Source organism: Neovison vison, chromosome 11 (genome assembly GCF_020171115.1).
Source record: "Neovison vison isolate M4711 chromosome 11, ASM_NN_V1, whole genome shotgun sequence".
Taxonomy (NCBI): Eukaryota; Metazoa; Chordata; class Mammalia; order Carnivora; family Mustelidae; genus Neogale; species Neogale vison.
In genome coordinates, this window is record NC_058101.1 from 107,181,208 (window position 1) to 107,197,420 (window position 16,213).

At 37.3% G+C, this 16,213-nt stretch overlaps 1 protein-coding gene and 1 long non-coding RNA gene across 3 annotated transcripts in view; one reads left to right on the plus strand and one right to left on the minus strand.

The window, feature by feature from the left end:
• Positions 1-16,213, plus strand: part of PPP3CA (protein phosphatase 3 catalytic subunit alpha) — a 325,304-nt gene that overhangs the window by 242,895 nt on the left and 66,196 nt on the right. For both annotated transcript variants that reach the window (XM_044224402.1, XM_044224401.1), the window contains exons 4-6: positions 8,832-8,943; positions 10,756-10,901; positions 13,723-13,862. In XM_044224402.1, coding sequence (XP_044080337.1) covers positions 8,832-8,943; positions 10,756-10,901; positions 13,723-13,862 — 398 coding nt within the window. The remainder of the gene's footprint in view (positions 1-8,831; positions 8,944-10,755; positions 10,902-13,722; positions 13,863-16,213) is intronic.
• On the minus strand, positions 1,691-4,533 carry LOC122889342. The gene is made up of 3 exons (XR_006380889.1): positions 4,473-4,533; positions 3,455-3,547; positions 1,691-2,012 (listed from the first exon to the last, which is right to left on the minus strand). It is a non-coding gene; the product is annotated as an uncharacterized LOC122889342 (long non-coding RNA).

A 16,213-nucleotide genomic window follows, 5' to 3' on the forward strand; every position in this document is an offset into this window, starting at 1 on the left:
CATGGGGAGTCTGCTTCGCTCTCTGACCTTCTCCTCGCTCATTCTCTCTCTCACTGTCTCTCTCTCTCAAATAAATAAAATAAAATCTTTAAAAAAAAAAAAAAAAAAAAAAAAATAAAGGCGAAGACCTCACTTTATTCACTTCTTTGTTTTTCCCAGTGCTTACCATGGTATCTCAAACACAGAAAGGTTTCGTTAGATATTTATTGGAAGAAATGATTTGATGGGATGCCTGAGTGGTTCAGTTGGTTGGGTGTCTGACTCTAGATTTCAGCTTGGGCCATGATCTCAGGGTTCTGGGATGAAGGCCTACATCAGGCTCTGTATAGGGAGCTTGCTTGAGGATTCTCTTTCTCCCTCTGCCCACCCTCCACTTCCCACTTTTGCACATGCATGGGCTCTCTGTCTCTCTCTCTCTTTAATAAATAAATAAATCTTTAAAAAAAAGAGAAATGATTTGAAATAAGAATGATTGTTAAAGAAGCAGAGCTCATGCTATAGTACCTGACATTTTTATATGCGCTCTCAGGGAAAAAAAAAAAAAAAAAAAAAAGCATTTAAAGGGATAAAAAATATTCTTTTCTAAATTATTTATTTATTTATTTATTTATTTTTTAAAAGATTTTATTTACTTATTTGACAGACAGAGATCACAAGTAGGCAGAGAGAGAGAGAGGAAGAAGCAGGCTCCCCGCTGAGCAGAGAGTCCGATGTGGGGCTCGATCCCAGGACCCTGGGGATCATGACCTGAGCCGAAGGCAGAGGCTTTAGCCCGCTGAGCCACCCAGGCGCCCCTATTTATTTATTTTTAAAAATTCTTTTCAGTGTTCTAGGATTCATTGTTTATGTACCACATCCAGTGCTCCATGCAATACGTGCCCTCCATATATTCTTAATTAAGAGAGAAATCAACTTTATAAAAGTCTCACACCAACATCATATATTCATAATAATCATGTAAAAAGGGGACTAGGTTTTTAAATTTTCATAATATTTTATTTACTATAGGAATATTTTAGGTTGAAGAACATACCATTCTTAAACAGCTTTTGTTTTTAAAGTTATCATACCAATTTTATATTTTTGCTTGTTCAATTTACCTTCAGTAATTGAGTCTATATATACAGAGAGAGAAGCTATAGTCATTGGCTATATATATTAAAATATATTTAATATTTTCACCAAATATTAGCCTTTGTGTATTTGAGAACCATATACTTCTTATTTATTCATGATGATGAGGGAAGGATGGATGGTTTTGGTATATAAAAACAAAAGAAGAAAGTAAATTTTTGATATTTCTTCCATTTGGTAAACACGTACTGTATTAGTAAACACATGAAATGTATATGCACTATGATCAGAACTATAGAGAATTTGAAGAGATGTGTAGCCTTGCTCTCTAGAAAACTAAATCTATGTTGGAAAATATGACTATAAAAAGTTATATAGAATCAAAAGCCTAGACTAGGTGGTCATCCAGGATTCAATGATTTGAATTATTAAAACCTTGTGATAAAAGAAGTATGGAAAATGATTGCCATTGTAATATAGAAAAGCGGAACAATTCTGAGAGCAAACATGACTGAGGAAGACTAAATCAAAGGAGGGAGACTAGCTAGGAAGGAAATTGAAATACGAAAAGTACAGGGGAAAACATTAGTAAACTCCACAGATGTCATTCATGTGCTAACTCGACCAACTTAGTAGGGAAGGGCGATTGAATACAAATTTTCTAATACCTTTATATCACATTAGGACTGGTATCTGCCAAGAGAAAATAACGACCTGAGAAATGGTGGTTGGAACAAGATAAAAGTTTATTTCTCTCTCCAGTAGAAGCTCACAGATGGGACTGCCCATGTGGTATGTCCCAGCATGGTGCCAGGGCCCAGGTTCTTTCTGCCTTGTTGCTCTGATAGACATGGGATGCACGGGCTCATTCCAAAGACTGCCTTGTGACCCAAGACAGCTACACCAGCTTCCGCCATCATGTCCCATGTTGCATTCAGCTAGAAGGAAAAAAAAAAAAAGAGAAGGACATGTCTTCTCATTTATGCATATTTCTTAGAAGTGGTACCATTACTTCGGCTTGCATCCCATAGACCAGAACTTGTTGCTATGGCCAGAGGTGATTTTCAATATGTAGCCAGGTTTGTAAAAGACTGCAATAGGTAGAAAACAGAAATGGGCGTAAAATGTTTCTACTACTTCTCTTAAGTTACAACTGTGTGGAATCTGCATAAATAGCTTCAAAAATTATTTGAGCGACTCTTAAATACATCTTATTCATTTAACATGCAAAGTTCTCCTATGTAAGGTTCTGAGAGTGAACAAAATAGATATTCCACTTTCCTTGAAGCTCACCTTCTTAGGGAAAGCCGAAGATTATCCTGTTGGGAGTGATTATCTTTATTGGCCAAACGATGGAGTGCTATGTTGGAAAATTTTTTTAATAGCATATTTGCAATTTTGAACTACTTAATTGCCATCTTCTCAATCTAATCAAAGAAATAACACCATTCCCTATTAATTTACTAGTAAAGAGGAACCACTAAATCATGTGTTCCTTGAGGAACAGTTGACACATTTGGACTCCATCTTTGTCTCGCCAGCTCCTTCTTTGGATAATATTATTTCTTAATCTGGTTCATGTTTATTTACCTTTGAATTTTTACTCTGAGAGTTGAGGCTTCTGAAGCTCTGGCCTCAAATTACTTGAAGTTTCTAAACTCTCCCTAATTAGGAGCTTTTTAGAGCTCTGTTTCCTTAAATTAAAGAACTCGAGAAGCAATAATCACTAACTTACTCTTCAGCAGATTTCTTTTGAGTCTACAATTTATTTAGATACTTGAACTATAGAATTTGCAATTTTTTAAAAAGATTTTATTTATTTGTTTATTTGACAGAGAGAGATCACAAGCAGGCAGAGAGGCAGGCGGGGGTGGGGGGAAGCAGGCTCCCTGCTGAGCAGAGAGCCCCATGCGGGTCTAGATCCCAGGACCCTGGGATCATGACCCGAGCCGAAGGTAGAAGCTTTAACCCACTGAGCCACCCAGGCACCCCAAAATTTGCAATTTTGTGTGTCTTGGGCACCTTTTGGAATTCAAAAGATCAGAGATTGAACCCCAATGCTGATGACATAGCAAATGTATCAGGACATTTGGAAGTTCTGAGATGCATATACCAGAGTTCCCATCTTCACAAACAGCTCTTTAATTAAACTCTAAGTGTCTGGGAGTACAGCTCCAGGGACTTGCCACATGCATACAGAAATAACAAAAATGTGAAGTCCTCCTCTATGAAAAGGATCCATTTTGATTAGACTGTGACCTTTGAGAGGCTTTGGGATGGCTCAGTGATATCATCATGTTTAAAATAGAACAGATGTTTCTATAAAATATATTTACCAAGAATACTTTGGGGCTCTTAATGGTGGATTAAGGAAGCTTACATTGTTTGCATGCCGAAATGCTCTTGTTGGGCTGGGATACATGAACTCCTTTATTCCTCACAGTTCTGCAAGGAACGTGCAAATGTCTTCGTTCTGTGCGGGTGAAAACCAGAGCTCAGAGAGAGTTGCATGCATAGTAAATGACAGCGCGGGCTTCAAAGTCTGTGCTTTTCCCACTCCACCCCACGCCTTGGCCACATTCACGAGGCGAGCCACCAAAAATGCACACATCAGTGTTGCAGAAACTGATCCACACTTTTATATCCACTCACGCACATGCAAACAGGCACACGTGGCCCTCTCCTGCACCTCTTCAATCTGAAGGTCCAGCATGGAATACAGCATATTCTGTTTGAGTAAGACACTCTCAGTTTACGAGAGTTCCTAAAATCAGAGCTCCCTTTTCCGGCATGGACTATCCTAACAGCTTTCAAAATGTTCTTGATTCCTCAATAATTTAGCGCTGCCCTGCAGGTATTCTTTAGCTCTCCTCTGGGCAAAGAGGAGCCACTTATGTTTAATTTTACCAAATCAGCTTTGAAGAGTAGGTTCATACAATCTCTGCCGGGTAGTGTTTCCAAGCAGTAGGTAATGTGCTGTGGGCAGGACACGGAGTTTGTGTCTGCATCCCTCCCCACCCCTTTCCACCACCTTCTCTTTATGCCAAGATTAGAAATCACTCCCCACAACGTTAGCCCAACTAAAACAAGCGGGCTTTTGAGTAGTGATGGAAGAGGTCATTTTGTTTGGAGTAATAATTTGTCTCACACCAAATACCATCCTCTTTCTGATGATGGCATTATGCTACCTAATCTCTTTGATCAAGCATACGTGTCTGTAGAGGTCCGCGTCGGAGGGCGCTCCTCCGAGAATGCAGAGAAAAACAGAACTGCAGATGAGGCACGCCTCCCCGTTTCCTTCTGTTTGCTTGCTCGTGTGCTTTTCTTAGCCAGTCTGTGCGGCTGCACGCCGCAGGGCTGTGAGCTTAGCCTCGAGCCCCCACTCCCGGGCTACTTACATAAAGGTCTCAGCCCAAGCCTCAAATTCGGTTAAGCAGGAAGAGTTGTTGTGTTTATTCGCTGTGAACTCAGAGACGAAATGAACCTCGGCAAGTCAGGCAGCATCCCGTGCTTCTGCATGAGAGTAACAAGCAGACAGTGCAGCAAGCCGTGTTAGGTGACAGAGTGATGCCACAGACACGAGGAAGGAATTGTCTGCTGTCTCCCCGCCGCCGATGGTCTCTGTCAGGGCAGGACTAGAGGCTCTGCTGCCTGTCGGCATGCTTGTCAGACCAGGCAGGGAATGTCTGAGAGGAGCCGCATTTGACATTTCGGGAGTTTGGATCTTTTCCCAGCCAGTGTACTCCCTCACTTAATTGTCCCATGACTGAGAGGCGTCCCTTTTGATTGGAACATATCACAGCGTGGAGAATTATTTTGGAAGGCTGCTTGATGTATATCTGAAGCTGTCTATTTGCTTTTTAACTTCCTCCCTCTTTCGCCTCTTTTCTTTACTCCCCTATAAAAGTTTCCAAGAATACTCATCATCAAAAGGCATAAATTACAAAAATAAATCATTGCACGACTCTTACCAGTGAACCAATTAAACTAATGAAGAAAATGGTATCCTTGGCAAAACTATATCCTTAGTGCTGCTTCATTGGGGAAGATTGATAGATTAAATAGGAGAAAGCCATGTCTGTGACAGAAATTAATAAAAATATAGAGGGTACTCAGTTGTTCATACTTTAAAACTAATTGTAAGTTGTAACTGTTAAATTATTTCGAGTAGCCCTGGAAAGACTGTCAAGGTCTGGTTGAAAGTCATTAGCACAAGGAATTTACATCTAGCCGTGCAAAAAGGCCAATGTAACTTGCCTCTCTGTTTCCACCTTAACCAATTAATTCAGTGAACATTTTGTTCACATTAGCCATCTCCTACCACATAGAAGAAAATAACCAATTATTTTAACTAATTTGTGTTTCCGTGCATAGTGATTGTGATACTTTTTTTTAGAAGAAACTTTCCTTTTTTTAAAAATAAAGTCCAATTATGATTTCGCTTCAGATCGACAGGTCCCCAGAATATTAGAACTTTAGATGGCAGAACAGTTGCCCGCAAGACAGTGTTGTACTTGGCGGCTCTCGCCCACCAGATGTTGAGGGTAAAGGCTGGCCGGGCTCCACTCTCCAATTCACTCTTGCCCTTTCATTTACCATGCCACTTCTTCCATATTGGCTGCATTTGTGGTTTTAGTCAGCGCTTGGGAAGATATTTTGTTCTTGCCACAGGGGAGAAGGAAATAAAATGTGAAAACAGGATTCTTATTTTGAGGGTATGCTGAGCCAAGAATTTGGAAATTAAGTTATGTTTTCTTTCTCCCTTTCTTTTTTCTTCTCCTCTTCTTTTCTCTTTTCTTGCTTTTCTTCAGTCCTTCCCTACCTCCGGTGTTCCTGTCTTCCTTCTCATTTACAGGAAAAAGGAACTAATATTTCTTAAACTCCCATATACTAGGTGCTTTATATCCATTAAATAACAAGGCTATTAAATGTGCCGTGAATCATTAAAAAGGTAGATAAGTATGAAAAGCATATCATAAAATATTTCTGTATCACTCTTTGAGATTTCAGTTAGGAAAAAGCTACAGAAATTAAAACTAAAGGCGATAAAGCCATGTGCTAATGTCAAAACTGGATCTTTAACAGACGGCAAGGAGAAAATATGGGTCCTAAAAAGCGACTCCTGTAGCACTTAACAGGGGTTAGAAAATCGTGTTTTAGATTTTAGTTGGAGAGATAATAGCTTTGCTTAAGATTCTTGCAGACAAAGCCAATGTGAAGAGTTCAGAATTGTGGTTGGAATTTTAGAAATGTAATAAACATTTCCAAAAGGATATTGATTGGGAAGGGCCACACTTGATCCTAGCCAAAAGGCCGAGAAGCGATTGGGAAGGGCCACAAGGGAGCCTTCTGGGTGCTGAAATGTGAGTGGATTTGGTTAGTCATTTCATGAGAATATACACATATACAGACTCATTGACTGGCGTATTGAAAATATGTGCACTTCTTCCTATATAAATTAGACTTTAATAAAAACAACAGCAAGAAAAACTTTTTTAAAAGCAGCTACAGTATGGCCAAAACATATACTCTTTCTCAATATAAAAACGGAATATATTAGATGTAGCAATTTTAGTAAATAAATATAATTTTTTAAAAGATTTTATTTACTTATTTGATAGAGATCACAAGTAGAGAGGCAGGCAGAGAGAGAGGAGGAAGCAGGCACCCTGCTGAGCAGAGAGCCCATGCTGGGCTCCATCCCAGGACCCTGAAACCATGACCGGAGCCAAAGGCCAAGGCTTTAACCCACTAAGCCACCCAGGTGCCCCATAAATACAATTTTTAAAAGACTTTACATTCTCATCTTATTCCAAACTAGACATCCAAAGTTAACAACCAATATGGAAGAGTGTATGTGTGTGTGTGTGTGTGTGTGTGTGTGTATTTCTTTAGTATTAAGGTACAACTTTGTAAAGTTTAAACTGGGAATAGTTTCCTCATTGACTGTAATAATCGTTTACAAATATCTTCTCTGAAGTGCGAGACGAGTTTGAGTAACACTTCTTTTGTGAAAGCATGTCAGTGTACCCTGAAAACCAGATGTGTAACAGTCAGAGACTCATCAAGCCACCATACTACCCACTGGGATAACAGGGAATGTGCACCATGGACGACGGATCATAATGCCTTAAGGATCATTTGTGTAGACCATTTGGTCAACTGTTCAGAAATACTATTATTTGTCATGTGAACTTTAGCTAATAAGTATAACCAGAAAATGATAATTAGAAAATTAATTGAAGTAACATATGTGTGTGTGTGTGTATACAAAATTTGATGTCAACCTATTATTTGTTTACTCCAATTATAATTACATAGTTGGAAACAATATCTTACTTGAAAAATAAGTAATACATACTTGCCTTGATAATTAATATTTTTCCCCAGGACGTGGGCTGTATATTCAAACATAATTATTTCCACTCATTTAATAAATTGGTATATAAGCTGACAGAGGTGATTAGTCTTCACAGGTATCACAACAAATGAATCACTAGTAGCTTTTCTCAGTGGACATTATGCAGCATATTTACTTTATGTTGGAAAGCTCTTTATAAAAATGTAAATGTTTTAAATGATTTTTGGTTTCAGATTTTAGTAACCAGAATCAGGCTTGTCTCAATATTTTTGTGGTCCTCTTATCTTCTTATCCTCACTTTTAGAAGATAAACTTAATGAGGAAAAAAGAGCATACTTGTTTTCAAAGAGTGGTTTTCTCTTTCCTGTGGGTTCTTGATGAAGGCCAGTGAAGGATAATGAAATTGATGGTAGTACTCCAGTATCCTGCTTATCTTAATTCACACTCCAGGATGACTGTTTCAGTGGAGGCTTATTCCAAACCTGGTGAATTCAAAGGGGACCTTCATTTTTATACAAACTGTAATACCCAAGTAATTAATTTGAGAGTTTTAAGGTATATGAAATTCTTCCTGTAGTTAGTTGCAGAATGTGTAGTGAGATCTCTGGCCTTCAGCTTAATTATATTTGGATATAAACCAAGCCAAACAGTGGGTGTTGAGGTTACTTAAAGAATAAAATCTTAAAAAAAAAAAAAAAGAAAGAAAGAAAAAAAGAAAAGAAATCAGTCAGCCTGAGGCTGGTGGCATTGTTTACTTCCAAATTTTGTCTTGCCTTTCCTTCCAAATTTTCCTGTTTCTTTCTTTCTTTTCTTTTCTTTTCTTTTTTTTTTTTTTTAACAATTATTTATTTATTTGACAGAGAGAAAGATCACAAGTAGGCAGAGAGGCAGGCAGAGAGAGAGGAGGAAGCAGGCTCCCTGCTAAGCAGAGAGCCCGATGTGGGCCTTAATCCCAGGACTCCGGGATCATGACCTGAGCTGAAGGCAGAGGCTTAACCCACTGAGCCACCCAGGCGCCCTCTCCTGTTTCTGTTATCTTTTTTTAATTTGTTTTATAAAGAGAGGTGTCTTTATTCATTAATTGCTAATCACGTTTCTTCTCATGCTTGTACACCAGTATATTTTGAGTATATCTTTATTCAGACTTCTTCCAATAGACCCTGTACAGTCCATTGTTTTCTTGTGGTGCATAGAAAATCAGTTTATGCATATAAACCTTGGCTTTGTACTAATATTTTCTGTTTAATTTTTAATATCCTCCTTAATAAGGTCTAGCCTTTTGGAAACTTTCGGTCATAGACACACATTAGTTCATGTCTTCCTTATGTGTGGGCCATGGGACCCTTAAATATAATGGGAAAATGTTTATTTTTATGTTATTCTTATTTTTTTTCAGTGTGTGCTGTATTTGTGGGCCTTGAAAATTCTTTACCCCAAAACACTGTTTTTACTTCGTGGAAATCATGAATGTAGACATCTAACAGAGTATTTCACATTTAAACAAGAATGTAAGTATACTTCAAGCTTCTTCCTTTAATGCCGTATGTGCTAGTCACTTTAATTCATACCAAGAGCACATGATGATATCCATTGCCTAAAACTCAAAAACTTAAAAAATGATACAATTTTGTTCTATGTCATTCCATATTTCTTTCTAAGCATGGACAATGAAGAGAATTCAGAATTTCTTTTTAAATTGTAAATTTTCTATATAGTGATCTGAAAGTTCAAATTAATTTTTGATGTAATTTGCCTAAGAACCAATGATTAACTTAGTTTCTAAAAATAGCCAGAATACTACTATTCAGGGGAATAATTTTACCCTTTCATCTCAAATCACTCAAGAAAAGCAGATGGAGGGCAAATTCAACTGTACCTCTTTTGGACTCAATAGATTTACTAGCCTCTAGTGGATTTTACAAAATTAGAGATGACGTCTTCCTTCAGACATAAATACTAGAAGTGAGGAGTACTTCATGTAAATTCATTTTCTTCCTCTCTTAATTTTCCCTGTTGTTCAGTGAAACAAATTTCTCTCTGTCATTTAGCCCTCTATTCAGTGGAGTACAGAGACTTTTCTCAGAATATTAGCTATAAGTCAGTAAGGGAAAAGCAACGTGCAGTGATATGGAAACAACTTTAGAAAATTTCTTGCCATCTCCTTTTCTATAAGATCACTTAGGAAAATTAGCCAGCTTTACGTGCTCTGTTGGTCTCCTAGTTGTTTGTATATATAATTTTTGAGATACAGCTGCAGATCAACAGCAAGGATATATACGAAAGTTCTCGTCTCTGCCATATAAAAAGTTACTAAAAACTGTAAAAAAGGGATGAACAACAAGAATGTAAAACAGTAGGTCTAAGGATTAATAATGCAGGTATAACCCGCCTTTTGAAATTATGTCTTATGTCACTTTGCTTTTATGAAAACCTACATTAGTACCTGTTATTGCTAGCCAAAAGAAATCCAAAGAGAATTTTGCTTTTAGGAAGAAAGGTGAAAAACAAAAATAGGGAGTGGTCAGTGTTACACGTGCAGCGAGCACTTCTGGAGACAGCGCTCAGGCCTGAGCAATGAGTCAGTCACCGCGCCCCTTCCCTGGGAACCTTACTGTGCACCTCACCAACTAGCCACCAGGGCTTTGAACTGGGTCCGTGAGCATCTGTGTTCTATCTCCATTTATTTTGTGCATCCATTGCAAGTAGAATAAATGAAACAAGATGCGATTGGGAGGGAGACAAACCATAAGTGACTCTCAATCTCACAAAACAAACTGAGGGTTGCGGAAGGGGGTTGGGAGAAGGGGGGTGGGGTTATGGACATTGGGGAGGGTATGTGCTATGATGAGTGCTGTGAAGTGTGTAAACCTGGCGATTCACAGACCTGTACCCCTGGGGCTAATAATACATTATATGTTTATAAAAAATAAAAATTAAAAATAAAATAAAAATAAAATGCAAAAAACAAAAACAAAAAAACAAGTAGTGTCTTAGGATATCAGAAAAGCCTAAGAGGTTATTTTTTTGGATCTGAGAATGCTCCCCAGTTTTTCCGTATCAGTGAGTGATAATTGCTTCGGCTTACATATGGCTTCGTAGGAACACTGCACTTCCAGATAGTGGCTGAAACCTGTACTCTACCTCTTCGAAGCGTGCAACTTATTTGATCATGCTTTGCAACTTGGCAATGTGTAGTTCTATGCTAGTGGTTTGATGCTGGGAAGGAAATGTTAAAAAAAACCCAAAACTGTTTCATGGAAATTATCCTAGCTATGAAATCACGAGTCAATTATTTATTTTTTTGAATCATGTTTTAAAAGGTAAAATAAAGTATTCAGAACGCGTCTATGATGCCTGTATGGATGCCTTTGACTGCCTGCCCCTGGCTGCCCTGATGAACCAGCAGTTCCTGTGTGTCCACGGTGGTTTGTCTCCCGAGATTAACACCTTAGATGATATCAGAAAAGTAAGTTCTGTTGTTTTGAAGCCTCGTCATTCTGGGCACTTCATTAATAAAGTGAAAACAGGAATGTCCCTGTCTTTTTCAAGAACTTTATCCTTTTGAATTGAAGTAATTTAAAGTTGTCACGCACCTCTTCTTTGTATTCATTTTTCTTCAGGAAGAAAAATATATTTATACTTGAAAGGGTTTTTATCTCGAAAACCTCAGGGTTCCTTTTACCATGTGATATATGTCACTGAAATGTATAATGTTTGATTGCTAAAAAATAGATGCCTTTTTTCCCCCTTTGGCTGGTGTTAAGCAACCCATTGTATATTCATAGTCTATTAGAGCCAGAAAATGTTGCTTCACTTTTGGGAAAATATCACAAGTCGACCTTTAGAATATGTCCATATTATCATTTTTTAAAAATTATTATTTTCACGCTTAACACTTTAAAACAACAGTCTGACCAAAGCAGTTGTGATGTCCTATTGACTGTAATTAGTGGTTAAGTGAAAGCTGATTTTTTTTGAGGTATTTTTTACTTAATTTAACATTGGCTATTAACAGTTGTGTTAGCCAGCAAAAAGATGAGTTAGCTTGAGTATGGAATTATCTTTTTCTTGAGAATATGTGATAATATGAGATAGTTTTATATAGTAGAAGAGAAAATCTTTTATATATTTTATATATATTAAAATCTTTTATATATTATTATTATTATTGGTGTGCTCAATATTCTTTGAAAAGTTCCCTGACTTTTAAAGAAAAAACTATATTTGAGGAAATGAAACATTCAAATTCTATCTTCATACTCTCAATAAGGTCCAAGTTTTCAAGTGTAAAAATAATACAGTATTTAGTTTCCCATCAGAAAGGAAATGCATGATTTTTATTTTTAAAATCAAACAGAAGTACATTAAATAAACCTTTGCTTCCTGCTCTGTGTCTTTTTTTTATAAGACACCACTATCCATCTGCTTCTAGAATTCTGTAGCACATAGAGCATGGGTATTTGTTCTCTGTTGAGTACGAGAAAGACATGACACTGAACTATAGTCATGGAGTTGAAGGAGAGAGTGGTTCACTTTCTGTATGAATTCTATAATCAGATGGACTTTCATTATATTATCTAAACTCGTATCATAAATTAAGTAAATTTTAAAACTATCACCCGCTATCCCCAGTATTTGCTTTTTGACATGTTTCAGCTATTCCGTTCAATTTTCACATATGTCATTAAGCTCTTCTCTTAGCCATAAAATGATTTCTAGCTTTGCATTTTGCTCTGTGTCAGAGTTTCTGCCACCCTTACTTTATTTAATTAATTTTGTAGTTGTTTTTTTCTTCCTGTTGGTGGTATTAATTTTAGAATGCACTTTGTAACATTTTGAGAGTTAAGTTCTATATTCTGGTTGCTGTACCAGATGTTTAGCTGGGAATTCCAAGTAATCAGAAAGATTCCCCTCCTTTGCTCTTCTATCCCTAACAAGAAGTTCTTCTTTCTTAGGAAGAAATTCTGTATTTTTATGAACAAGCATTATTTTTCTTGGATGAATTATTCCAAAAGCATAAATTATTTAAGTCTCTTAAACAAGTCTAAGTTTGCAATGAATATTTTATGGGTAACATAATGGTTGAAATATAGAGGGTCTTTGCTTATTGAAGTTTTTCATTGAGTGTTGAAAATGTGAGATATTGCCTCATTCTTTTTAGATATTAGTAAAAAATGGTGTGTAGCAAAACCATTATTTATGTCACCTTTTATGTATTGGGAAAAAGAATTTGACCAGCTGCCAGGCTTATATTTCCACCTTTCCCTATGGGTTTTTGAAAAATATTAAAGTATTGAATATGAAGAATATCAGTTCTTAATAGGTTTTCACAGCTGTTTTCTGGTTTTTTTTAAGAGACTATAATGTCTGCTAACTTCAACCAAGATTCTTTAATTGCAATTCAATCAGGATAAACTACAGGAAAGTGATAGTGTTATAAAATTGTTGGTGAAATGTCATTTCCAGTTATTATATTGCTCTTGCTTTCTAAATACACCTTTTAAAATTGAAATATGACCTTGCTAAACATTTATAGCTCGAAAATGGATTTCATATGAGGGTTCTGGTAAACCTATAAAGCTTAGAATTGTGAGCTGAAGAATGACCAGCAAAATTGGGGTTTATTTTACTGCTTATCATTCCTCTTGGTTTGTAACTACTAAGATAAACTACAACAGGCTTGTACTCTAATTCCAAACTAGATAGCCCCTAATAATGAATATCCAGAATGCCGTGTAACAAGTGGCTGCTCTTAAAATGAAAGCCGTTTGTTCTCAAAGTCGTATCGTTCAGTGTAAACCGGATACGTTGTTCTGCATCCAGATTTCTAAGTCTCAGTTTTATGGAGGCAGTGACAGAAATTTCCCCAAAGACAAGACAACATAAAAGCTCCTCCTCAGAAGTGAAACACAGGGTCACATCAACTGGTAATGGCTAAAATATTTAGATCAAATAAGTAAGGAGGAGGAAAAGAAAAGATAAAAAGTAAACTAGGAGACGAAAAGAGAAGCAAGGAGTAGGAATTAAAGAAACACGAGGGAGGTGAAGAGTGAGACGAAGACAGGTAATGAAGAGGCCCTTCTGGAGGAAGGAGGGAAAGCTGGAGAGAGAGAGGAAGCGTGGATGAACGGAGGAAGGCAGGAGAGCAAACAGGAAGAGAGGAAGAGGGCCGCCCTCACAGGGCACAGAGCTGGGGAGGCAGTCAAGGACTTCAACAGCGCTTCTACTTTCTGAATTCCAAGCTTCCAAAGATTAGTATTTTGCTCTCTATCTTCTATTTTTCTTAGTTAGACCGATTCAAAGAACCACCTGCTTATGGACCTATGTGTGATATCCTGTGGTCAGACCCTCTGGAGGATTTTGGAAATGAGAAGACTCAGGAACATTTCACTCACAACACAGTCAGGGGGTGTTCGTACTTCTACAGGTGAGGATGGACGGCTCGCCTTTGGGAGCATACTTGGTTCATCAGTGTTCTAAGCTATCAGTTCATGGGTTGTTTGATGTGTTCATGATGTTTATGTAACTTCTCTAAGAAACAAGGCTAAATGAAAGGTTCACATTGCAAGCCTTGTTCAGGTGGGTTCATAGCACTTGCAAAAGGAAAAGATAAATAAAACATTTCTATAAATACACAGATATAATAACTAGGAATAATAGAAAAGGCATAAAAGAGGCATTGGTATGAGTGGCGAGGCAGCTGAAGAAGAATTTAGTAGAAAATGTGTTGTTTCAAGAACTGAAGTAAAAAATCCAATGCTAGCCTTGATTTTTCATTCAATTATATAATCACTTAAAACATTTTTTATTTGTTTTGTAACTTAAATCAGGAAAATAATTTTAACTCTGTTAATGAAATGATATTGAAGTTACTCTTAAATTTTCTTAAGTTTATTAGACTTCCTGGGTAAATTAAAATTAACATAGCAATCAGTACATAGGGACCATAGTAAATTTATTTTTAGCCCTTTGACAAGCCACTTTGCAATATTGTGACAGTAATTTTTATACTTTCCAATGTAGGGGAATCTGCCCATTGTCAGTGTTTCAGATCACTTCAGAAAGAAGTTGGCGACATTGTTGGTTTTTTGTATCCTCACGATTTTCCTGATGTCCAGCTGTTGCCTCTGCTTTTGATTAGTCTCTGTTCCACTGGGTGTTCTTAGCATGAGACACACAGTTGATGTGACAGTGGCCAGAATAACAAGAGAAGGAGGTTGTGGAGGAATCGAGAATGTTAAACTCTATAAGACATAATCTTTAAAGAAAACAAAACAAAACTTATAAACCTAATGTGATATGCACTGAGGTCGATGCTTAATTCCAGCCCCTGCAGTGGAGTAGCTGGAAAGGCTGGGGCAGTTGGGGGTGGGAGGAGACTCTGACACAGACGCTTGTCTTCTGTCTGGAGAGCCAGCAGCCATCAGCATCTATATAACATTAATCAGAGTTGGTTTAGTGGTGGAACATTTTGTTCCATATCTTAAGTTTTCCTTAAAGGGGGAAAAAGTTGCCATTTATATATCTGTTGAAGTGATTGAAAAATTAGTTTGTGAACAGAAAGTCTTGTATACTGTCAAGCATCCTTCAAAGAATACTTTTTGTTATAAATATTAATAAAGCGGTTTGCTCTAAGCCTGTTCATCAGAAAGGTTACAAATCATTTCTGTATTTTGGAAATTTGGGCTCCAGGTCAAATGAGTCTATTTTGGGTGGAAGGAAGAAGCATGGTAAAATCATTTCTGTAAAGCCTGAGGTTTCTTTTCAGTAGTTAATGTAGAAGTAATCTTTTATTAAATATGCTAAAAGTTTTAAGGAACAGATAAATGTTGTGGACATATATCAAAGCGAAGTTTTCGATTTTTAAAATCTGGTGTTACATCCCTCATCATACCCTGAGTGTTTAAATTACTTACTTGATACCGCTGAGCTGTGCTTCAATACTATGACAGCAAACAAAAGCCAAACCTCTTGACTTTGATGTTGAGGCACATTGCCCTGACCTTTCCTTTCGTTCATAGTATATGTAACATTCTTCTCTTAGTTTTCTGAGTCAGCTGTTGAAGGAAATCATATTCTAAATGAGGTTCTATACAGAACTTATATAAAGTTATGGTATTTTTGTTTTGTCAATATAGACACAGATGTGTTTACATCATAGATAAAGTCCATCAACTAGATAATTAGAAGATTATTCATGTTTTCACACTTTTGTTCTCAACAAAGTGGTTACTTAACTCCTCTCATTAGAGTTTCTTTAGTATCGCTGGCCATGACAAATGCTGAATATTTAAATCCATAGCCTATAGATGAATGGCAAAGGAGTCTGGATTTTGTTTTATCTAAGGAGAAGAAAAAGGACTGTTTCCTTCTCTTAGAGCTTTTTGATTCTTGTCTTTAGTTCGCTTGGAGGCGTCAAGGCATCCTCTTGTGGCTGCGCTTGATAGAGCTGAACTAGGGGCACAAGGGAGAGCAATCAAATTGGTCAAGAAACTCGGTGGCAATGCACCTGTTTGAGTTGTCGGCAATGATGTTGATTGGCAACTCTCGGTTCTATTTGATGCATTTATATAGAGTCTGCATACTTAATTTGCTATGCCACCCTAGCCTCATCTAACATGGTGTCGGGCCATGATTTAAATAAAATGAAGTTCTGCAGGAAAGGGTATCAGTAAGAAGGCATGGACGCCACCATGAGTTAGAGAAGAGAGCATGACCGGGGAAGGAATCCTCTGCTCTGGCCCCAGTGCCGCCATCTTTGTAACCTAAGATCACAGT